This window comes from Tachysurus vachellii, chromosome 15, assembly GCF_030014155.1.
Source record: "Tachysurus vachellii isolate PV-2020 chromosome 15, HZAU_Pvac_v1, whole genome shotgun sequence".
In the NCBI taxonomy this organism is placed as follows: Eukaryota; Metazoa; Chordata; class Actinopteri; order Siluriformes; family Bagridae; genus Tachysurus; species Tachysurus vachellii.
Window position 1 is genome coordinate 7495896 of NC_083474.1, and position 24953 is coordinate 7520848.

The window sequence follows — 24953 nt, forward strand, 5'->3', positions numbered from 1 at the left end:
TAAAAGCGCCTGGACGCGCTCCGCCTCGCAGTAACGGGGGAGGAGGGAGACCAACATGGTCAGACCTAATCTGAAATGATCTCTGTAGCTCTACCGACTGGCGTTCATTTCCCCGATCGTTAACTGAACTGTCATTTGAAAGCATGGCATCGAAAGAAGACATTTATTCCAAAATTATTCCACGCAGACTTCGGCCAAACCGACACAACGCTGTTAAACACGGATCGCATTTGGACGTGTTGTTATCGATGGGCTTCCCTCACAACAGAGTGTAAGTGTGTGACTGTACTCCGGTGCGGTCCGTAAAATGCTTATATATTCTACCTGTTTTATGGCTTCTTATATCTGTATCAGTGTTTTTATCTTTATATATGTTTTATGAAAAACTTTTCATGGCTGCTAAACAATGACTTTGGAGATTAGCGACGATAAATCTTCCACTTCAGTGCACTTATTCTTAAAAATAATTGAATTATTATTTTACTTTACATTTATTTAAATCAATAAGACTTAGTCTAATAATAAAGTTGCATTCTTAATTATGCTCTGGTTAAAATTACAATATTTATTTCATTGTGAATACTTCAGGAAGACGTAAAGGACTTTTCTGGAAAGGTTTATTGGAATATATTATTTCTAATCAGGAAAATTCCATACACTGTTGTTATAAATATTTTGGCGCATTTCCCAGTATTCTGTAAGATACAAATATAATCCAACATTTAATCCAACCAACAAAAATCCTGTTATGAATGAACTTGTAAAATGTGATGAATGCAGGTGAGCTAGAGATTTAGGGAAAAAGTGATATAATATTTCATTTAGCATGCATATAAGGATTATATAACATATTAACTTACATACAATCACTGCCCACTTTATGAAGAACAAGTGTGCACGTGCACTTTCTTCCAATTCAATCACGTGCCAGTGGTGCAATGCATATACAGATATAGACAGAAGTAACGATTAACCTGTATTTACCTGTATTTACTTAGTAGATTAGATTCAATGGTCTTTCAACTCCTGGCATGGAGTTCAAGGGAAATTTGTTGACCCCATGCACATTGTAGCATCAAATTGCTGTTCTCGGGTGAGAAGAGTAGGACACAACGTGGTCTTCGGCTCTTGTAGCTCATCCCTAAAAGTTTCTTGTGTTGTTAGATACTTTTCTGTTCACTACCACTGTAAAGAGTAATTATTTTAGTTACTGTTGTCAAGCTAACAGGAAGACAACAGTAACTAAAATAATTACTCTTATTACACTCCACTTTATATTAGCTTTTAAGAGCTAATATAAAGTGGAGTGTAATAAGATACACTCCACTTTGTGGATGTATAAGATCGAAGTAAACCAAATCTAAAACTAATAAACCTATTTCTATACATTTCTGCTAATTTCAAGCTTTAAAGTTTTTTATTGTATTGTGAGATAATTTAGCATCTTACTACAAATAAATGCTAAAACTAGTATTATCTGCCAAAAGAACAAGACTGTTTCATACCTTAAAATTATAGAACTTGGAAATAGTATATAATAGAACAATGATATATTTTATAATAATAAATATTAGCAGTATTTCTAGTGGTATTTAGCTGTAATACTGGTGGTATTTCCAGTCAGTAAGTTGTAATCTTCTCCACACTTGAAAAAAAAAAATATTTTGGTTGTTGTTATGGAAAAGCAAAAGTGCAGTGGGTGGTTGACTCAAATCCAAGTCCCATTTCTTGTTTTATTGGCATACACTGTAGAAAATCTAAAACTCCACTGTATAGATTAGCACACAATGTTTGTGGATGTTATTTGTTGTGTTATGAAAAAGTAATTTGCGGTAAGTGGTTGAACCTAACCCAACTACCATTTCTTCTTTTCTTGATTTCTTGGCACTGTAGGGGATCAGAAACTCCCTCTATTCCAGTTTTACCCAGCTAGTCATCTGCTTTTGACCTTAGAAAATGTCCATGACTGTGAGATATGTCAGAACTACAGTCAGTTTACATAACGGAGAATGTATCATGTACATACGAAATAAAGGGACATGCTATAATAGGAAATTAATTAATCATCGATGGGTTAGTGTGATGCGTTTCCACTTCATAGTTGACTTTTTCCTCCTATAAGAGCACTTCCTCCTATTGTACAACAGTTTTCAAATTATTATATAAAGAATGACAAATCGTACTGTTTACCTGTTTGTGGTCACATTTTAATGTTGTGAAACTTCAATGAAATGAGTTTGTTCCTCTTATCACTTACGTTATAGCAGTTGTAAACAGTTGTGCCTATAGAAATAGCTTTAATGGAGAATTATAATATAGAAATTACTTTCACCATATAAAGTATTAGCTATTTTCCTTTGTTGAATGTTTTATTAGGTGCCTGCCACACTGTGACAATTGGCAAAGTGACAATCCAAAAAAAAAGTATCACGATCACATATAAACCATTTATAGAAATCTATATAGAAATCGTTTTGTTGTGGTTTGATGTTTTTTTTTTTTTTAAAGCTGCATGGTAAAATATGTACGTATATATATCTGGATGTGTATCTGGAATTATATGTATATATGTATCTGGATCGTAAATATGTATCTGGAATTATACTTCCAGATTGCCACATTTCTACTCTTGCTAACAATGCATTAACAGAGCGGGTCTTTTCAAGACTGGTTTGCTAGTAGTTTGTTTCATGGTCAGAAACTTCCTGCATTAAGGCAGTAGTGAAAATGTTTTTTTTTAAATGAGTAAACTATTTGAGTGTTTAAGTTGCACGTTAAGCATTGTACTTCTGTGTGGTATGATTCATAAGCCGACCAGATTGCTGTAGGAAAAAAGTAAACAGAGGAAATAGAAGCGGTTTGGTCTGAGAATAATGGAAAGACACCATAAGTGGCTCTCACACATCAGGTCTGACTCCACCCACTTTACTAATAGAAATGCAGCTCACAAGGAGTTTTAGTTCTATAATGAATTAGACTTGTAAATGAATAGCATCTTGCTGTGTTCATTTCAGTAGTTAGTTTAGACATAACGTGGCCCTTCCTTTTTTCTTTGTTGTTTTTACCCACGAGTCAACTCGTGCTTTTGGGACATGTCAGAAAATGCCTCTTGAATTCTGACTCACTTTTCTGTTAATTCTTGCATCGAAGAGAGATTTATAGTAAGCATTACCTCAGAGTTTTTAGCATCAGTCATAAAAATTGTGCCTAGCATAAAGTTACTCCGATCCCTAAAATATCAGGAAACAGATAAGAAAAGGTAAAATTGACTTTTTTGTTGAAGAAAAAGAATGTGTTCTGATTGGTCTAGGAATAAATCCATTGTGTTTGCAGTCTGCAGATTGAAGAAAAACCACCCTATGCCACTCTAATCTTGCATTTCATCCATCAATCCATTCTCTACACCATTTAAGCTTGAGGCAACTGCAGGGTGCAACCTGGACAGGATGCCAGTCTATCATAGGTCACAACTGCACACACAAAAACACACACTCACATACAGACAATTTATAGATTCCAATCAGACTACAACGCATGTCTTGGAACTGGGTAAGGACATCCCAGAGGCAGGGGGAGAACATGCAAACTTCACACCCACAGTTTAGGCAAGAATTGAGCCCTCAACTCTGTAGGTGTGAGGAAAATGTGCAAACACACCATGGCCCCTGCATTAATCTTATTATATGCTAATATAACATTGGCTTTCTTAATTTATTTTGTATTGACATTCAGAATTTACTTTTTTAGTTTAAACTTCTTTTAGTTGAAATTTCTTAACGTCAATACATTTATAACTACTTGAAAATGCTGAAAATGGCACCAGTGGGATTTAGTTTTATCTTTCATTTTCTAAAGAAAGAAGCCTTGACTTTTTGCACATACAATACAGCACAGTGAAATGCTTTTCTTCACGTAACCCAGCTTAGGAAATTGAGTTCAGAGTGCAAAGCTAACCAGAAAGGGCCTTGTTCAAGTGTCCAGTAGCAGCAGCTGCTTGGTAGTACTGGGGCTTAAATCATGACCTTCAAATCAACTACACAGTGCCTTAACTCTTTGAACCACCACAACAGCAGTACCTTATCCCCTTCTCATTTGTATATTTGTGTGCTTACTACTGTATTGGAGTTCTCATTAATATGACATTTCATAGTGCTGGAATATGGTGAGGAGAGTTTTTTGTGAAAGCTGACCATTATGTTTGAGATTGTTTTTTTTTTTTTCTTTCTTCAACACGAAAATGTCCACCAATGAGATCAGCACGGCAATCTCTAAATCAGGCGTTAGTGTTAACGACCCAATTTTTTAATCATGTGACCCCCTATGGAGTCATAACCCATAGTCTGAGAACCCCTGATGTCACAAATATATCAACGTAAACATGTTAAATGTTTCAGGATGGAGATTTCCTTTGAGCTTTAACACAGACACTTATTAATACCCCTTTTCATTATCTCAATTTTAAAATATCGGCCCATTTTATTGTTCTCCCAAATGAAAAGGCAATGCCCCATATTTGTTTAAAAGAACTTTCAGAACTCTTACTTGTTCAAATAAGACACAACCTAAGAGTCTGATAAGAGATTGACAGAGATGTTATTGGATGCTTAATATCTAAATGTAGGATGGAAACATAAGAGCAGATAACATCTGTGCTCATAACCCCATGACATAGCCACAAGATGCTGTCTTTCAGTCTTCATTTGACACAAAAGTATTTTTGCCTTAAGAGAGTCTAAAGCCTTGCAGCTGGTTTTAAAGGCAGTTATAATTTCTTAATTTTATGAATGGATCCTATCTCTTAGCCTTTGCTTTAAACGAAAAGGAAACTCTTTCATTTGATTAACTTTCAATTGTACATTTGTTGTACAATCCTTCAGGGGTTCAATGTATGGTTAAGGGTTCTTAGCTTCCTAAAAAGGTTCAAGTTGGAATCCTTTAGAAAGGGAAACCCTCAGGTCCGTTAAGGGTGTAAGTGGTTCTCCAAGAACCTGACTATGACTTCAATCATTTTTGTAACTGAAATGACCAAATATTTCGGCAGTAGAGTCTATCAAAATACTAAATGAAAGCAGAGTTACATCAAAACATATTCCTTCTGCTGTTCTCCTTCTTTAGGAGAAGTTCCCTCAACATTTTCGTTACTGTAAATCTCATTAGCTTTTCGGTAACGTCTTAGATAGTTTCTTTTTTACTTGGATTTATGAGGTATCAAAGCAAATATTCTGTCTGTTTCAACATCTTGGGCAACAAGGTCTAACATATATATATAATTTTCCTACAAGCAATGACATTGAGATCATGCTTTGTCATTATGGTTTAGTTGGTTGGCTGCTGTTGGTTTGCATCATGAAACATGACACACATACCACTGCAACTGGCTCACTTTACTTCACTATTATTTCATTAAGTAAGCGTATCATTGATGTGTGTCTCCAAGTCTGGCTATTTTAGTGTCTGTTTTTTTTTTTTAAACCAAATGGTGTAAACTTTGGTCTATTGAAGACTTCTTGGTTGAGACCAGCTGTAGGCTGGGCAGCATTCACAGTTGTGTTGCAGGTGTTGTGGTTCATGTTTTTGGATGGACAGCTGTGTGCCTCTTGTCCCCTCACTCAATCCCTGATACGATCTCATGTTTGGCAGACATAGCAGCTGTTGTTTCATGGGCTGTAGTTCAGCCAATGGAAATGTGCTTGCACAAGCCCCATTGCTTCTGTTCCATGACATACAAACTCAACGTTCTTAGAATAACAGAGTCTGATGCAGCTGTACACTCTGACACCAATATCAACTCAGACAATTTTAGCAATGGTAAAAGAAAAACAACAACAACACTGAAATACACTGGCAAGCTTTGGTAAAGGTTGCCTTTTTTTCCCCCAGTTTGCTTCACCACCATCACTGTAAAGAATGTATTCGCCAGAGTTTGTGTGGGTATCCTCTCAGTAGTGAGTCCACCATCTGTGTCTGCTATGCCCTTGCCAAATAAAGAGAGTCTGTCCAAAAGTGAGTGTCCTTCCAACCTGCTGCTGCATTGCCTCACTCTCAAGCTCTGGCTGCTGAAAAATATATCAGAATATATCATATATTTGTGTTTGTACTTCTGGGCTTTTAAATGATGCTACAATCAAGAACATGGCCATTTTTAAATGGAAAGACTAGTAGTATTATCTTTCTGCTTGGAGTACAGCTCATCATATTACTATCATAAGCAGAGATTCTGAACAAGAATCTGAGCAAGACATCTTATTTTTATTTTTAATTTTAGACCTTTTGCCATGTTCCTTGGCAGATTCCATACACTATTATAAGAAATATGTCTGTAAGCAGATCCGAATTTAGTCAATCTGCCAAACTAAAGGAATCAGTATACATACAGTTCTCATGCTGATTTTAGAAAAGCTACATAACACACTTTAATTAAATAATCATTTTGTCATAATGCACTTCTAAACAACTGTGTATTGTTTCAAGTTTATTTTTTATATAGGAATATAGATGAAACCCCCTGCCCTGCTCTACAGTTTTAGCATGGTTGTTGATTGAATCAAATATGCACCTTAAATGACATTTTATGCTAATAATCTGCCATACTTACTACCAGTACAACCTTATAGTATGATCTTATTACAGTCATGAAGGAAAAGCCCTTTGGCACAGTTTGGCTTTTGTTTGCTTTTGATGGAACTGTACTGCCATAGCACCTCCAGCATAACACAGTCTTAGTCCAGAAATGGAAGAAAGGAAGCTTGCGATTTGTTTTTAAAAACATAGCTGGTGCTGATGGCCAAGTATAATTAGTGTAGAGGGCAGATTTATTCATACTTTGCAACTGCAAAGTGTCTTTCAGATGGACAGTATCCCAGAGCAGTTAGTATCTGTGGATTTCTGAATGCTGAGAAGATCATAGCGATGGACTTAGCAGACAGAAGATTATTATAGTTTTTGTATTTTATCTCTCTTTGTGAACATCAAATATATTTAAAAACATGTATATGAAGAATGAATATATGATCCTAGCCTAGTGTGTATGTGGGGTGGTTATGAATAGAACTTCTCTTTCATTTATCACAATGCATCAATTTAAACAGGAAGCATAAGGATGCCGGGCCTGATGCCGAGAGATTTCCCTTCTGAAGAGCAGCAGGGAGAAGGTGTGGTAGCGTCTACATGGACAGCTGTGTGGGGGTGGAAATACATAAACGTAAACGTAGGGTGAAGGTCAACAATCTCTCACACTAGAATATATATATAAAGATAAAGATTTTCCAATAAACAGTCAGTTAGGCATAGTTCAGGCAGATGATGCAACATTAGATAAATATGAGTCAAATGTCACCTTGACAAATCTAAAATGCTAACACTGTCACTACAGATGCAGAGTGCAATTGGAGTCATTTAATCATGTGCTTTATGGTTCAGAGGAGGCTTGCATATGGATCGAAATTGTCTTGATGTTCTCCATCTGTAGAGCACAGTATTCATGAGGCTTGCATATGGAGACAACTTATGTGAAGGTCTCCAACCATCTGTTCAGCCTGGTTCTGATGATGATAAGCTCTTTTCGATGACATTATGTTGGTAACAAAATGCAGCAAGATAGTTGATTAATCTAAAGGTAATATTTGTATATGCAGTGTAACTCATTTAAAGCTAAGATGTTTTACTTGTTTATTTCTGATGCTGTGAGCAAACGTGGTGATCTGATCCATAAACAGGGAAGAAACTTGGATTTGAGAAGAATAATCCAAAATTGACTTCTTAGGTGCCATTTACTCTGTCAAGAATGAAGGGTTCACTAAGTTAAGCAAAAAGAGCAACCTAAAAATATCATTTATAGTCAAACCATTGTTTGCACTTTTTTGCTAAAGATGGTGCAGTTACTATTTTTGCACACTTTGCACTACATTTTCCAAACCCCATTATAATATAATAATAATAATAATAATAATAATAATAATAAGAAGAAGAAGAAGAAGAAGAAGCATTACAAGAAGAAGATTAAAAAAAAGTTAAAAAATTAGATTTACACAGTAAATAGGACAGTAAATAATTACATTTGTACAACATTCAATGTAATCCAATACAAAACGCTTCAATACAGCACCCTGTATTTTTGTGTGTGTTTTTAGTGTAAAACATTTTACCAAAGGCAATAATATGCCTTACATAGTTCCTTCTCATTTCTTAAATATATGTTGTAGCTTCAGTAATATACGGAAACAAAGTTATGTAAAAGAGACATCTAAGCCCCGGTAGCTACCATTTGACACCTAGTATCCTGATCATTTAAATAAATAATAAATAATTAATCTATATTTCTGTTAGTATTTACTTAAAAAAAAAAAAAAAATAGTAATTTATAATCATTTCCGTGAGGAGAGAACTTTTGACTGCTTTTCCTGTCCCTTCTTACAAATTTGAATACAAATTAAAAAGTATTAGCAGGAATCTTTATTTTTGGAAGATTTGGCTGTCTGCTTAACCCAAACTCTGTAGTTAGATTTATTCTCTGGCAAATGCTTCAAAATTCTGAAACCATATTTGCTAAAATAATGTGTTTGTCCACACCACAAACCTTGACATTTTTGTAGTGGTTTAGCCAATATTCCTTTACTAGATTTTTTTTTTCGGTTCAGTTAAGTTTTATTTGTATAATCACTTTTAACAATGGTCTAATTAATTGAACAAATGTCTCATTATAAAAAATTTCACATGTATACCCCTATGCTATCAGTCACGCAGTCTTAATGTGAGTATGGTGAGTATGGCATCGTTAGATTTTCAAATGTTTGTTCCTACTTGTTTAGACAAGTACCTCACCAGTAAAACAGTCATGTTTTATTCTATATTGATAGACATAAACGGATGTTTAGAAGAGGGCTTTTGATGATCACAGCCTTTTCTGCTTTATTATAAGAACGGAACATTATAATACGTACCAAACCTCCCCACATTTGTGGTTACTTTGTTTTTTCATGAGTGGAAACTGTTTCAAGAAACAGGACTCATTTGAGTGCTATATCACTACAGAAGACCCCTTTCATATCCTTTTAGACTATTTTACAATTTTTGTATTGCTGATAAGTGACTTTTGAATAAGATTAATTCTCCATTATATTTCATGGAAATTTAGTCTTGAGTTGGTAGAGCTTCAATGCTCCTGTGTACAGTTGGGTAGGTTGTTCATATGGGCATTTTATTTGAGTATAACTAAATCATATTACTTTTCCTTTTACTCTTTTACATTTTCTTAAATAATTTAACTTTATTACACTTTGTTTTGATTATTTCTGATTGAAAATATCATTTACCCTGGGAAGACTCTATGAAACTTATTCATCTACTTGTTATTTAATTTTAAATAATTAGTCACAAACTAAATAAAGCTGATTTCCATGCAAAGTCTACACAGCTAAATGTTTAGCAATCAGTAGCAATGTCTGATACAATGGAGACAGTTAAGCACCTCTAACCGAGTATATGTGAGCTAAACCCGTTCAGGTAACCCATTAGCTAGCTGAGTGAGCTAGATTACTAGCCAGATCTATGATGCTATGCAGTATGAAAGCTCTGTATAAAACCTAAGATGCCATTGTGGTAAATACATATTAAAGCTTCTACATTTTTTGAATAAAATATTGGGCCAAATATGTAGCTAGAAACATGTATGAAGTAAAATATGCTAGCTAGATTTAGCTAGCTAAGGAATTTAGGAATTTAGTAGCAAGCTACTAAAACCTCAACAGCATTTGGCTAACTTAAGTTTAGCTAGCCAGCTAATATTATCTTTCTTGGTTAGTTAACATAAATGATAAAATGATTAATTTCACTTTTACTCATGTGGAACATTATAATATTTTTCCACCACTGGTTAGAAGAAAACGATGACTCTTTAATCAGTGTTTACTGAAGTTTCGTGTGCTTTATATCTGATTTCATGTTTCTGTGCTTAGCATGAATAAGGCAAATGAGTTCTCAGAGTAATCAGGAAGTGTGGCCTTTCTGTCAGTGTGCTATTGTTAGCTTACCACTATGGTGTACACATAGATGAGAAATTACTGATGTGACTGTGTTGTATGATGAATCCTTGTGTTTACATTAAACTTATTTGGGTATTTTAATGCTTAATGCCTAATTTCCACCTTTGTGCATATTTCACAATTTGCTTGCCACATATCCATCTATATGTCATTTAGAGAACAGGTGATCACAGATGTTTTGCTTCCATTTCTTAATTTAGCCACATAAAAATAGCAAACCACTGTTTTGATAATTCACATGATACCACTAGCTTTCGGTGTAACTTGTACACTGTCTTTAAACGAGGTACGAGGTTTAAAAGTGGACCAGGCATATAAAACTGGGCTATTGCTGAAGAATTGAACTCTGTATGTTTTATAGGTTTTGTTTTAGAGGCACTGAGAGACTAACCTTTAAGGGAAGCCATAGCAAACTGTGAAGTTTCACTTCAATAGTCAATAAACCCACTGTGAGAGAGCTCTGGATGCATGAAATCTTAATGCACTCACGCAATATGTAACTAACATACTAATTTTATGTAGTCTGGAAGGGAAGTAACAACCACATTTAGAATTGTTGCACTACCACCGCCATTATTTACTTTTTTTCATGTTAACAGGTGTGTCAGTTAAAGGAAACTTATTGTAAAGCAGTACCATTTGCACAAATGCATTCTGCAAAAGAAGTAAAAAAAGGTTCAGCTATTAATATGCTGTAAAGCTCATTCCCTTGTTATTTTACTAGGGCGTTGGATATGACACACTTTCTCATAATTCAAATCATTCTTTGCTAATTATCTCATTAGGGAGCATGCATCAGGTCATACAGCATTAATTATCCTAGATATACAACATCCACTATGAAACAAGTCCCTGTTGGAACCAATCAGATGTCGTAGAGGAAAGAGAAGAACATACGTTAAAACTATGTCCTGGTATGAATGTAGGGTTTTTTCTGGCATGGCTAAAGAATAAGGCTTTCACTTCCACACTGTCAGTTCAACTTCAGTTGACTACTTTTTTTTCCGTGTGGCAGGGAACAGCATATTACTTTGCAGCCCATCGATCTCAGTGTTATAACATTAGATAAATTCCTTCTAAAATGTATTTTTCCTCAAATTTCAAATTAGAATTTCAGATTTTTTTCTCTGTAAAATTTGTTCTGTTGTCATATCAGATGCTAATAAGTGACCAAGGACGACCTTTTGCAATTGAAAACAAACAAACCAAAAAAAACGTACTGTGCAAGGGAACAGTATCTGCTCTCCCACATACTTTGACTGTTTCGACACACTGAAAATCAGAGATGTGTTTTATTCATCTTACAGCTCTTTCTGTCAAACATTCTCAATTTTGTCACCAGCCATGTTAAATTAAACACTGTATACAAGCCCTAGTATGTCATGTCTTTGTGATTGTGAGTCACATCATGGAACATAGAGTATCACTTCTTGGCTCTGTAGATTCATGTCCGCCTACACAGTTTTAGTCAGCTCAAGCACGAACCCCTCCCATGATAAGCCATGTGCAACAAGAAAAAGAGAGAGTGTTACAATATGCCAAAGAAACATCTATGTTACTAATGTTTTGCCTTGTGTTTGTTATGTTTATGCTGCTCATTTGATGTGGGGGTTAGAATTAATGTGACGTGACAGATAACGGATGTGGAAAATCAATATGGCGGCCACAGTGCCTTAAAAAAACAAACAAAAAAAAAAACAAAAAAAAAATTAGGTTATTTCACACAAGAAAATTTCCATTCTCTTAGAATGAAAGACGACGAATGATGTTTTTTCTGTCCATTTATTGAGTGCTGCTGTCTGTCCATGTTGATTACAGGTTGAAGGCACTGGTTTCTACAGGAGGCAGGAATGTACAACTTGCATGCGACTGGTAAGACCGCTTTTCATTTCCTTACTGCTGTAAGCAATTATACAAAACACATACTGCCCGAAAAATTGGATTCTTCCTGCTGTGTTCTGCTGCCTCCCAATGGCAATACCGTGTGCTATGTGACACCGCTCCTGGAGGATCACAGCACAAACATATTCTTTCTTGTCTGTGTGAAATGTGCATTTTAAAAGCAAGAAATGGGTAAATGAACTATGCATAATCTGCTGAAACATACTGTTCTGTCATGTAAAAATGACAGAAGATTACTGAACATTATGAAGGATCATTCATATGTCAAATGCCTTGAATGACACCTTGATTTTGCATTCTTATGCCTTCTAGTCCTCCTCTAGATATTTGGTATGTGCATTTCCAGTATGCTGTTAGAACAGCAGTAACAGCAGTGCCACTTGGTCCCAGTTTTATTCACTCTCAATTATGGAAGGATCAATTATGGATTTAAAGCTGAAGTCTTCCAGTATTGCAGATTATAGGGAATTTATGTAAAGAAATTGAAAAGAATGTTAATTGCTCTTGAGCAGCATGGTGGCAATCCTCCCCATGTCTGTGTAAATTTCCTGTAGGTTCTCTGAATTATTTATCCCACAAAATTCATTTGGAAAATCTAAATCTAAATTGACACCAGAAGTGAATGCGTGTGTGAATGTATAGTGAATATAAGTGAATGAAATTTTTTTGAATTACTTATAGTAACATAACCATTATTTTCTTGATATAGTGTAATGATATTATTGTGATCTCCTCTCTGCAGGCTTTTCTCCCATGTAGATGACCCTTTTCTGGATGACCCCTTACCCAGAGAGTATGTACTGTACCTACGGCCTAGTGGCCCACTTCAGAACCAGCTGTCTCACTTCTGGCAGCAGTCACGCCTCACCTGTGGCAAGAACAAAGCCCACAACATATTTCCTCACATCACACTCTGTCAGTTCTTCATGGTGAGCTTTTGTTTAGATAATATTTAATCGATGCTGTATGTATATAGGTTGGCATGGTGGTCAAGTGTGTAACGCTCCAAGATTTCCAGTTTAATCCACAGCTTAGTTTATTAGTCTATGTGTATTGTGTCTGCCTTATGTCTGTGTGGTTCCGCTCTCAGTTTCATCCCACCTTCCAAAAGCGTTCGGGTGACTTACTATAATTTTAGTGTAACTAAATAAACTGACTTCAGTAAGGCTACTGTAAGTGATTCCCAGTGTTGAAATGTGTATTTACTTTACTGTTCTTAGTGGCATTTCTACTACTGTATGTACCGTATACAGCATACACTGATCAGTCGTAACATTAAAACCACTGACGTGAATTGTATAACATTGATTATCTCATTATAATAGCACCTGTCAGAGTTAATGTGTTGGAAACACAAAGAGAGCAAGACGTTGTCTTGGCCTCCAGCTTCTCCAGCTTTTCAATCTAATCAAGTATTTCTGGGAGAAACAAATTCAATCCATGGAGGCCTTACCTCACAACTTATAGGACTTAAAGGATCTGCTGCTAAGCTCTTGGTTCCAGACACCACAGCACATCTTCAGAGGTCTTGTGGAGCCCATGCCGTGACTGGTTAGCTCTATTTTGGCAGCACAAGTGGGATCTACACGATATTCTTATATTCCTGTGCTTAAAGCTATTGCAGGATGGATGTCCAATTGCTGTTCTGAAAACAGTGTTGGCTACGTAGATAATTGTACCACTTTCGTGGGCAAGGCTGGTCTATTAGGTCAGAAAGGTGTCCACCCCACTCCAGAAGGTACTGCTCTCATTTCTTGCAGCATATCACATAGTTTTAGAACAGGCCCAGTCAGTGACAATCCAGAGCTAGGGCCAGGGAGCAGACAAGCTATGATGTATCGTCACCCAGGGTTCACAATTTAGAGACTGTGTCTGTTTCCCGAGCTAAACAAAAATCTATAAACACTCAGAAAATTAGTTTTAGTAACCTTATTAGTATAAAATTTGATCATAGTGAATGTACAGCCCGCACCTTTGATCTGAAGATGAAGATCTCTTGCATCTAAAGCACTTATTGTTAATGAAATGGTTACTGATCAGACGAGTTTAACCAAATGGAAGTATGACTGGAAGTATGACTATAAATTTTATATTTATTACACCTCCTCCCCTGCCTGTTAAGATTGGCGAGGAGGTGTAATAAATAAATTTTAATAAATAAAATTTATAGTCATACTTCCGCAGTTATCTCAGACCATTATCTTGTTTCATATAAAATGGGTCTTAGACGCAATATATGCAATTTACCACATCGCCATGTTAAACGTACATTTATGTCTGATACTGCAGAGAGATTTACCAATAGTCTTCCAGAATTTCCATCCATGATTGCATCCCAAATTTGGATAGCAAAAATAATTTTTTATTTAATACTGTAGCAAAATTAACTAGGAGTAAAACCACTGTGAAATGCATACCATCAATATGTACAGTAGCAGCAATGACTTCATGGAATAGTTACAATGGAAATATTTGAAATATCAGGGAGAAAATTAAGACTACTCTTTTAAAACCAAAAATTTGATAGATAAGCCTCTAGATAAAAAATATTACTGTTCCTGATCAGCTGATTTAATTTCAGTCATTTCTTTTTCATAATTATCAACCTGCATACTGGATCCCTTACCTACATGTTTCTTCAAACACATACATTAATACCAGTAGCTACTGAACCCCTAAATAATAAATAATAAAATTATAATAAAAATAATAAATTCTTCTCTTGACACTGGCTATGTGCCTAAATCTTTCAAATTAATGGTTATCAAACCCCTGATTAAAAAAACAGACCTTGTCCCCTGCCAGTTGCCTAACTATAGGCCAATATCAAACCTCCCCTGTATTTCAAGGATGCTAGAAAAGGTTTTAGCTCAGCAGTTATTCTCATACCTCCATGGAATAACATTCAGGAAATCTGTCAGTCAGGATTTAAGCCTCAAAGTGGTAAATGACCTACTACTACCCTCTGACCAGGGTTGTGTCTCCTTGCTTGGGTTACTTGACCTTAGTGCAACCTTTAACATCATTGACCATGCTATTCTTCTTAAGCTAAAAAATGTTGTTGTTATGGAGACAGCCCTCTTCTGGCTCAGGTCATATTTGACTGATCGTTATCATTTCGTAGATCTAAATGGTGACTTCTCTGAGCATACGAAGGTTATGTTCGGTGTTACACAAGGCCCACTGCTTTTCTCCATATATATGTTACCCCTTGGTGCTGTTATTCCTAAAAATGGTATTAGCTTCCACTGTTATGCTGATGACACACAGCTATATATTGCCTTTAAGTCAGATGAGAGACATCAGCTTATTAAGATTATGAAGAATGTTAAAAGGACATTAGACAGTGGATACTTTCTCACTACTTCCTCTTGCTTAACTCCTGCTTTTTGATTACAGAGTAACTCTGGATGGTCTTTATGTTTCCTCATGTGCAGCAGTAAAATACCTTGTGATTATTGACTCTGGTCTCTCACTTGAAGCTCATGTATATGATATCACTAGGGTAGCCTTCTTTCATCTTAGAAATTTTGCTCAGATAAGAAATATGCAGAAATACTAGTTCATGCTTTTGTTACTTCTAGGTTGGCTTATTGTAATGATTCCTTGTCTGGGTGTTTAGTAGGAGCATGAAAGAAGACTTCACGCCTACTTCGATCAATGGGACAGGCTATTTGGTAGTACCTCGAGTAGTAAAGGCTACAGCTGGTGGCAGAGCTTTCTCTTACAAAGCCCGACAGTTATGGAACAACCTTCTATTTAGTGTTCGGGACCCAGATACAGTCCGGTGTATAAGTCGAGGCTGAAAACAGATTTGTTTAGCCACGTTTTTTATGAACCATTTTTAATAGGCAAAGGAGCAGGACTGGAGGGTTCAAGGCCATACAGTAGAGTGTTTGGTGAACTGGGATGTTTGGATGCTGTCGAATTGCAACTCTCACAAGTCGCTCTAGTTTGCTGACTGTTAAGTGGTTGGACGCTTTATGTTCCAGGAAGCTCTCATGTCTGTCACCTTCTGACTACTTCTGCCCACCTTCTGAGACCCTACCTGCACTTTGATCTTTGTCTTTAACCATCACATGATTACAAGCATACCTAATATTTGTGTTCAGTATATAATAAACTCAGAACTTTCACTGATCTTTTTGGTTGCACAATTCCACTCAACTATAAACTGTTGTAGAAAGGACATTATTCACATTTACCTATATCTATTTACATTTACAGTTCTCTTCTGAGTCTGGTTCCTCTCAAGGTTTCTACCTCATATCATCTCAGGGAGATTTTCCTTGCCACCATCATTTCATTTTAAACTTTATATTTTTTTTTCTGTGTTTCTATACTTCTATGAGGATGTCCTTTGTTAAATACGATATACAAATAAATAGAATTGAACTGAATTGAAATTAGGCAGGTGGTTTTAATGTTACGGCTTTTCGGTTTGTAACAGAATATGAAGTGAAATTAGGTAAATGCTATTTACTGAACTCTGCAAATATATATATATCTTTGATGTGGTCATTGTACCAAAACTTTTGTACCAAAAAGAACCATTTCTATTAAGCTGTTTTTGTAGTATTTTGGTTCTACTTTGCTGGTGTTAATTTGAGTAGTTGACAATTACCATGGGTTGTATACTCATAATGTTCTATGTTAATATGCTAATGTTTATATTTCTCACATTTCTTTCTTGCCCAGTGTGCAGACAATAAGGTGGACGCTCTGTGTGGGGCTTTGCAGTCCACAGTCAGTCAGTGGCGAGGTCGCTTCCCTAGCCCTTTGCCCTTAGAGCTCTACACCTCTTCTAATTTTATAGGCCTCTTCGTTGAGGAGCAGGTGGCGGAGACCCTGAAGAAATTTGCTTTTGACTTTGCTGCAGAAGCTGCTGCTAAAGCAGGTACAACATGTTGTTTAAAGAGACATTGATTAGATTTCATTTTTTGGAGTTAATATATAGTATATTGGCAATTAATGAGAGATACACCGATTCAGTACAACTTGTATTAGGCTTAATATATGCATACAAAATTTGGTATTTAGCAACCTCTTTCAAAACTTCTAGTTTTTTTCAAAGACAGAAAAAGTGATTTTTTTTTCCTGCACAGTACATTTTTGTTTCCCTCTGTTTCTCTCCTTCCATGGTTCTCTCCAAATCAAATTACTAACTGAAAACTGCCACCTTGATGAATCACATATGAACTGTACCACAATAATGGATTGTTCACTGATTTAAATGATTACTGTGAAACTTCACAACATTTGAAAGGAAATACGCTTGAAAGGATGTGAGCTAATGGAAACTTCTCATCATCTCGCAGAAGTACAAGTGGAGCCACATAAGAAGCAGCTGCATGTGACTTTAGCCTACAACTTTCCAAGCAGCCATTTGGCTTCTTTGGAGAAATTGGCAAGGGGAATTGAAGTCAAGCTCAGTTGTGATTGGCTTGCTGTTTTATTCTCTCGGGACATCAGATTTGCAAATCATGAGGTAGGTTTTAAAGAGTAATTCACAATTTGAAAGACAGCCAGACAAACAAAATGTTTCATTGTCTAAATATTCTTCTCTTTTTGTTTACAGACTCTGAAAGTGATGTACCCATATGTTCCTCAGAATGAAGATGAGCTGGAACTGATACCAGGGGATTTTATTTTCACCTCTGCTGTAGAGCATATGAGCACCAGTGAGGGATGGGTGTATGGTACCTCTCTGAGCACTGGGCTTTCTGGGCTGCTTCCTGAAAATTACATTAACCGTGCTGACGAGTGCGACACCTGGGTTTTCCACGGGTGAGCATGTTTAACACTCACAGTCTGCCTTTTGACTTAGTAGCGGGTAATATGATTGCACTTAGAGACGTTCATTCATTCATTCATTTTTTGTATGCAGTCGAACTGGATCTTATTCCGGAAACAGGGCAAGAAGTTAGAGACATTCACATACTAATTACACACATCTGCACTTTATTCAATCCACACACACACACACACACACACACACACACACACACATACACACACACACATTCTATATGATGCCTGAACAGATCATTTTATTTCTATTTTTTCTATTTCTACTATTATTATTACTATTATTATTATTACCATTATTTTCTACTACTTTTTATGTCACAGACAGTTAAATGCCATGTATTAATGTGTATGGTTATGTATGTGACAAATAACATTTCACTCATACATTGACCCTGTGACCCTGAATGTTTTGTATCATATCAGTATCTGTTTGCTGTATCAAGGTCAGGTTACTCTTTTTCATTATACACAGGTCGCATTCATTCTTCAGTGCCTTGCCTTCAGAAAAAAGCAACAAAGAGAGCAAAACACTGGATGGGCTGCTCAGCATTCAGTGCCTAGATAACTCAAAAGCTGGAGACTCATCTATTATAAATGTGGTCTGCCAGCCTATGCAGGTGCCATTTTTATAATGAATATATCTTGTTATTAAATAACATAATAATAATAATGTTAAATGCATTGTATGCTATACACACATATACATTGAATTTAAAAAATATGTACACATTAATGTTAAAATGGCAGGTCTTTGTGATGTAATAATATGAAACCAAGATAAATCATGTCAGAGCCTTTTCCACCCTCAATGAAAATCAGAAACTTTATATTGGAAATAATTAAAAATGTGAAACTTACAGTAACCTAGTTATATAAGTAGGCAAACCCTCAAACTAATAGTTTTTTATTTTATTATACCACTCTTGAGTAAACGTATACTGTATCAGCATGGCGCATCCTTGGAAAAAAACGTTTTAGATCCATCAAATTAAAATCTTCCGTGCACAACCACTTAAGATCCCTACAGATCTTAGTTGGATTCAGGTCTGGACTTTGGCCAGGACATTCAAAAACATTGATCTTCTTTTGGTTAAGCCATTCCTTTGTTAATTTAGATGTATGCAAGTGAAATTCTGTTTCGTCTTCAGATTACTATCAAACTGACAATTACTTTGAGCTTGACTGGATGTGATTGGTTTATTCTGAACACAGCCACACCCCCAATTATAAAAAAAAATGCACACTTATGCAAGCAGGTTATTTTATTTAACTTGTAGTATTTTTTCTAAATTCTAGTTTTTAGCTAAAATGTTTTTAATTGTTTTGGAAACATTTTAGCTCAGGGTAGAAAAATGTTGACATGAATCACTTACATTTATCTTGGTTTCTTTTTTTTTTTTTTTTTAACATATCTGCCATTTAACCTTCCATGCTCACAGATGAGTCTTGTACAATCAAGTAAAGCTGTGCAGTCTGACTGTAGAATACTTTGTGTTGGTACAGGTACTCAGAGTTAACAGTCACACTCAATCCCCTAAAAGAACCCTGTTTGTTTGTCGTCACGGAGAGAGGATGGATGTAGTGTTTGGAAAACACTGGCTCTCACAGTGCTCAGATGCAAAAGGTAGTGGAACCTAAATCACTCACACAAGCTGTCTCTCTCTCATACATACACATGTGACTTCAGTCTAATTTGGTCTTTCTGCAGGCAGATATGTGCGGAGTAACCTGAACATGCCTCCGTTTCTGCCTGCTTGGGGTGGAAACCGAGATTATGACATGGATGCTCCTATTACAGTGTTTGGGGCAATACAAGCCAGGACTGTGGGTCTGTGATAACTTTTTGCTCTACGGATTTTTATTTGTAGTTTCTTAAAATAAACAGTTCAGAGAAGATTTGACTGAATGTGTGTTACAGGTGAGGCCTTACTGGAGAATAATACTACTATTGAGTTTGTGTACTGCTCGCCCAGTCTCCGCTGTGTTCAAACAGCTCACGAGATTCTTAAAGGTAATTGCTTAATTAAATATTACTATCCACTTTCCACTATATCATACAGTGATGTAAAAAAAAAAAATTACAGTCTATTTTGATCCAATAAATTTGTATGCATTTGCAATTTGTGAGACAAGTGTAGGTTTTTCTAGAAAAGTACTTAAATTGTACAGTAGTGTTTTGAAGGTCAGGAACACTGTCATTATTTGACTGAATTTCCTGGATGGATGGATGGATGGATGGATGGATGGATAGATAGATAGATATATCATTCAACAAATTACTTACCATATGTATGTTATCTATTTTGAAATATATACTGATATCTCACCAAATGGTTATAGACCACTCATCTCATCTGTGAATCTGGAGTCACTGGGATGACTCACTGGGATGATGTTAGATTTCACCAAATCTATTGTCATAAAACACAGCTAAATTTAATCATATACAATCCTAACAACTTGCACCCATGCTTTTTATTACCAGCAGTATTAACTTCTGTAACTGTGACTCTTAACTGAATATTAGATTAGATTAGATTAGATTAGATTCAACTTTATTGTCATTGTGCAAGGTACATGTACAGAGCCAATGAAATGCAATGAAATATCCCAAAAATTAGCCTGTATCTTATGTGAAATGCCAGTGAAAGATTTCTGACCAGTCTCAAAAGAGCACAGAACATTATGCCAGTCACATGGATCTGGAGCCTATCCAGGGATACTGGGCAGGAAGCCAATCTATTGAAGCACACTACACATAGATATATTTACATACACATATTCACACCTAGAGCCATTTAGAGTACTTAACCCACCTACTGTAATGTTACCTTATGCTGTAATATCATAAATGTGTAATTACATGGATTTGCCAAGAAATAAAATGGAAGAAAAAAAATATTACAGTGAAAAATCATAGTGTCAGTGAACGCAACGAACAAACCATTGACCAAGGATCTAATCAGTTCACCTAGAAAATAAACCCATAATATTGTTCCTCAAGGTGGCACTATAGGTATTAAATTGATGACTTAGGATGGCCAATGTGAGACCGTGTCATGATCTAATTAACATACAATATAAATTATTTTTTTTTTAATATTTTAAATTAAATTTAAATTAATTTAAATTATTTTTTTTTTAAACATATTTTATTATGTTTTTTTGTTGTTAAAAATACATGAATGCGTTTAAACTGTACTTGATGTAAACGATGGTTTATTTTGATTGTGTGTAATAAATACCTAAGTTTAAGGGTTGAGTATACACAGAAAGCATGTTTACCCTGTTTTCAAAGCACAATGTTGTTTTCGCCATCTTTCTGCCTTTCTATGTACAGGTATGAAGCAGGAAGGGAAACTGAGGATGCGAGTGGAGCCAGGGTTATTTGAATGGACAAAATGGGTCTCTGGAAATTCATTGCCTGCATGGATATCTCCTGTAGGCCTTTCTGCAGCCAATCTCAGTGTTGACACAACATACAAGTACAGACAAATCACCTGAATATTATTTTATAGCATTGTATTTTATATCTACATACCATGCAAACACTATCCAAATATTGATTATAAAGCATCAAAAGAAGTATTTCTATATTCACAGACCTCATATACCCATTACTAAACTAAATGTGTCCGAGTCCTATGACACCTACATGAGCCGCAGCTACAGAGTGACCAAAGACATCATGGCATCTTGCAAAAATAAGGGTGAGTGCCAAATAAATGTGCGTCCTTAATCATTTTATGGTTGTGATACATGCAAGTGCTCAGTAATCTTGTTTTTTTTTTGTTGATAGGAAACATTCTTATCGTGGCCCACGCGTCATCTCTAGAGGCCTGCACCCGCCAGCTCCAAGGCCTCACCCCACACAACGCCAAAGAGTTTGTCCAAGTCGTCAGGAAGGTGTGGTTTGTTCTTTTCTTTCTTTCTTTCTTTCTTTCTTTCTTTCTTTCTTTCTTTCTTTCTTTCTTTCTTTCAAAAATAATTATTTTTATTCTGTAAATAATGATGGAGGCACGGTGGCATAGTGGTTAGCACGTTTGCCTCACACCTCCAGGGTTGGGGGTTCGATTCCCGCCTCCGCCTTTTGTGTGTGTAGTTTGCATGTTCTCCCCGTGCCTCGGGGGTTTCCTCCGGGTACCAGGGTTTCCTCCCCCGGTCCAAAGACATGCATGGTAGGTTGATTGGCATCTTTGGAAAACTCTCCGTAGTGTGTGATTGCGTGAGTGAATGAGAGTGTGTGTGTGCCCTGTGATGGGTTGGCACTCCGTCCAGGGTGTATCCTGCCTTGATGCCCCATGACGCCTGAGATAGGCACAGGCTCCCTGTGACCCGAGGTAGTTCGGATAAACTGTAGAAGATGAATGAATGAATGTAAATAATGACACATTGTACCGTTTCCCTGTTTGTGGTGACGTTTAATGTTGGGAAACTTCAATGAAACAAATTTGTTCCTCTTATCACTTACCTTATAGCAGATGCAAACAGTTGTGCCTATAGGAACAGCTTCACCTCTGAAAGAAAGGAAAGCCCTAACAATGGAGACTTCATCAAAATATTACAAAATAGTTTCAGCATATCAAATATTAGCTATTTTCCTTTATTGAATAATGTTTTATTTTTTTAAAGTGTCTGCCATACAACTCTCAGCAAAGTGGCAAAAAAAATCTCTGTTTCTTTCTTTCCTTCCTTCCTTCCTTCCTTCCTTCCTTCCTTCCTTCCTTCCTTCCTTCCAACCTTTTAGAATATTATCTTATGATTAGAATATTACCCTATCTTTTGATCTTTTGATGTCTCTTTTAACTGTAGCCTCTCTATGGACATACTTCATTTTGGAAAAAAATGAAAATGGTGCCCATGGTGCACGATGCATCAAACATGCTCACACATTTCCATAGGAAACACTTGGTTTAACTCTTATGGCATTCAATGCCTGTTTGCCAGTTTGGTATTACACAAACTATTTGATCATGACTAATCTGTCTTTTAATAGACATCTTTTTCTAGTTTGCTGTGTTCTATCAAATTTTCCTACCAAAATGATGCTAATACTAAAGTGTTAACTTCTCCAACCAGATCCCTTATCTTGGTCTATGTGCATGTGAAGAACAAGACACTGGTGTGTGGCAGCTGGTAGATCCACCTATCCCTCCCCTCACACATGGACCCAATCACTGCTTCAGCTGGAGAGAGACTTTACAGCAGGAATGACATTCCCGGACCTGTCTGCTAACAACTCTGGAGGGCTGTGCATTCTGAGTCTTAGGTGCACTGGAACTCTTATCAACATCTATGTGCTTATGTGATTAACCCCTGGGACAAAGTTTTACGTTTACACACAAAATAGGGACAATAAACTGATGGATATATTTATTTAAATATGTGATTATGGATATTTTGAATGCATGGTATTCTCAGGGCATTGGTAATCACTTTTAATAGGTGAGGCACAAGTTCAGCGGCACAAATGGCATAATTCACCCAGACTTTCTACATGAATGAATTTGGGGACAGGAGCATAAAACAGCTTGAGTCTTGTGTAAAAATTTTTCTTGATCTCTCAGAAATCATGATTGGCAGAATAATATCTGCAAATCTTTTAGCACTTTTGATAACAATGCTATGCATATTAACTCGATCAAATTCTAACATTGTATTAAGGCACTGCTTTGTGATTTACTTAAGTTCTGTAAGTCAATAAAGACACTTCACTTACAAGCAACCTAGCAATCATTTAAATCTATAAATATTCTGAGGTCCTGCCACCTAAATGTTGGTTAATTACAAGGAGAAAAGCAGCTGGTGTCCTTCCTTAATGAAGGCTAAATGTAATGACGTGTGATTAATGTCTTTAATTCCAAGGATTTTTTTCGGTCTGCATGCAAAAAACCAGATGACTGATATCAAGTCCTATATCAAGTATGGAGGCTATTATTTTGACGCCTCAATGAATATACAGTTAAATGCCACAGTTTACTTTGGTTTCTTTGTGTTTTTTATTTCCCCATCAATATATATTATGAAGTATTCGGAAATGCTAAGAGGAAATGTGGTCTTTAAGGACAACTGTATATTAAATTAGGGTTTCCTTTTGAGTCTGGTTCCTCTCAAGGTTTCTTCCTTTACCATCTATGGGAGATTTTCCTCACCTCAGTCACCTCAGACTTGCTCATTGGGGATAAATACAAACACATTTACATACTGTATATCTATTTTTGTAATATATTAATCTTTATTGCCTCGATGCCGATGATGCCTGAGAGACTCCCCGTGACCCGAGGTAGTTCGGATAAGCGGTAGAAAATGAATGGATGAATGAATTAATCTTTATATTAACCTTTTGTTTTATGTTTATGTTCTGTAAAGCTGCTTTGAGATGGTCAATTGTTAAAAGCGCTATACAAATAATCTTGTGACAACTTTCTGATAATGAAAGGTCATTTGTAAAACATATCTCACATTAAATGTCTATATACAATATTATAAGTCTATTATAAGTCTATTTTACAGTAGGAAAAATGTGCTTTTTACATCTTCAGGTTGAGTTACTTATTGTGATATTCTTGAAGTGATTATATGAGTAACTGTACTATATACGTCCTTACATATTAAAGCAATCTGGCCATTTTCCTTGGACCTCTCTTATCAACAAGGTGCTTAAACCTACAAAACTGTCCTTTACTCAGTTCAGACTATTCTGTGGAAATATGCATTTTAATTCAATTTTATTTATTAGACTTTGTCTTAAAGCAACATTACAGAACATAACATTCTTGTCATTTTATTTTCTTTAACCCTATTTATCCCTAATGAGCAAACCTGATGTGACTGTGGTAAGGAAAAAAACTCCCTCGGATTGTATGAGGGAAAAACCTTGAGAGGAACCAGACTCAAAAGGGAACCCATTCTGGGTGACACCGGAGAGTGTGATTATAAATAATGTCCTTTCTACAGTCATATATAGTCAATTTGGTGTTGTGTAACCAGGAGCTCCTGAGCAACTCATAAATGAGCTTGTCATTAACTTCTCTGTACCAAAGTCTTCAAATTCTCAATGATGGAGATACAGCATATGTAGAATGTCATCATTGGGTTGGCAACTTCTCTTCGAATGTCTGAAATCTTCATGAAGCGGAATCCAACTGGTGCTCGCCGTGTCTAGTGCGATAATAGTATACTAGTATAATAATATTCACA

The 24953-nt window shown here is 36.1% G+C and overlaps 1 protein-coding gene across 1 annotated transcript; it reads left to right on the forward strand.

The window, feature by feature from the left end:
• Nucleotides 1-40: 40 nt before the first annotated feature.
• ubash3bb (ubiquitin associated and SH3 domain containing Bb) lies at nucleotides 41-23474 on the forward strand. Its single transcript, XM_060888637.1, has 14 exons — nucleotides 41-271; nucleotides 11859-11912; nucleotides 12685-12871; nucleotides 16641-16839; nucleotides 17261-17430; nucleotides 17521-17729; nucleotides 18226-18370; nucleotides 19257-19377; nucleotides 19462-19581; nucleotides 19672-19764; nucleotides 21094-21238; nucleotides 21357-21463; nucleotides 21553-21659; nucleotides 22833-23474. Exons 1-14 carry the CDS (start codon nucleotides 144-146, stop codon nucleotides 22965-22967), a joined length of 1920 nt encoding a protein of 639 aa, XP_060744620.1. The 5' UTR covers nucleotides 41-143; the 3' UTR covers nucleotides 22968-23474.
• Nucleotides 23475-24953: the final 1479 nt, after the last annotated feature.

Excerpts from the sequence above, each read along its gene's own strand:
- ubash3bb (XM_060888637.1), top strand. The coding sequence starts at position 144 with ATGGCATCGAAAGAAGACATTTATTCCAAAATTATTCCACGCAGACTT. Across the intron at positions 19,378-19,461 it reads ACAGTGCTCAGATGCAAAAG|GCAGATATGTGCGGAGTAAC; the intron begins GTAGTGGAACCT and ends GTCTTTCTGCAG. Across the intron at positions 19,765-21,093 it reads AGCTCACGAGATTCTTAAAG|GTATGAAGCAGGAAGGGAAA; the intron begins GTAATTGCTTAA and ends TTCTATGTACAG.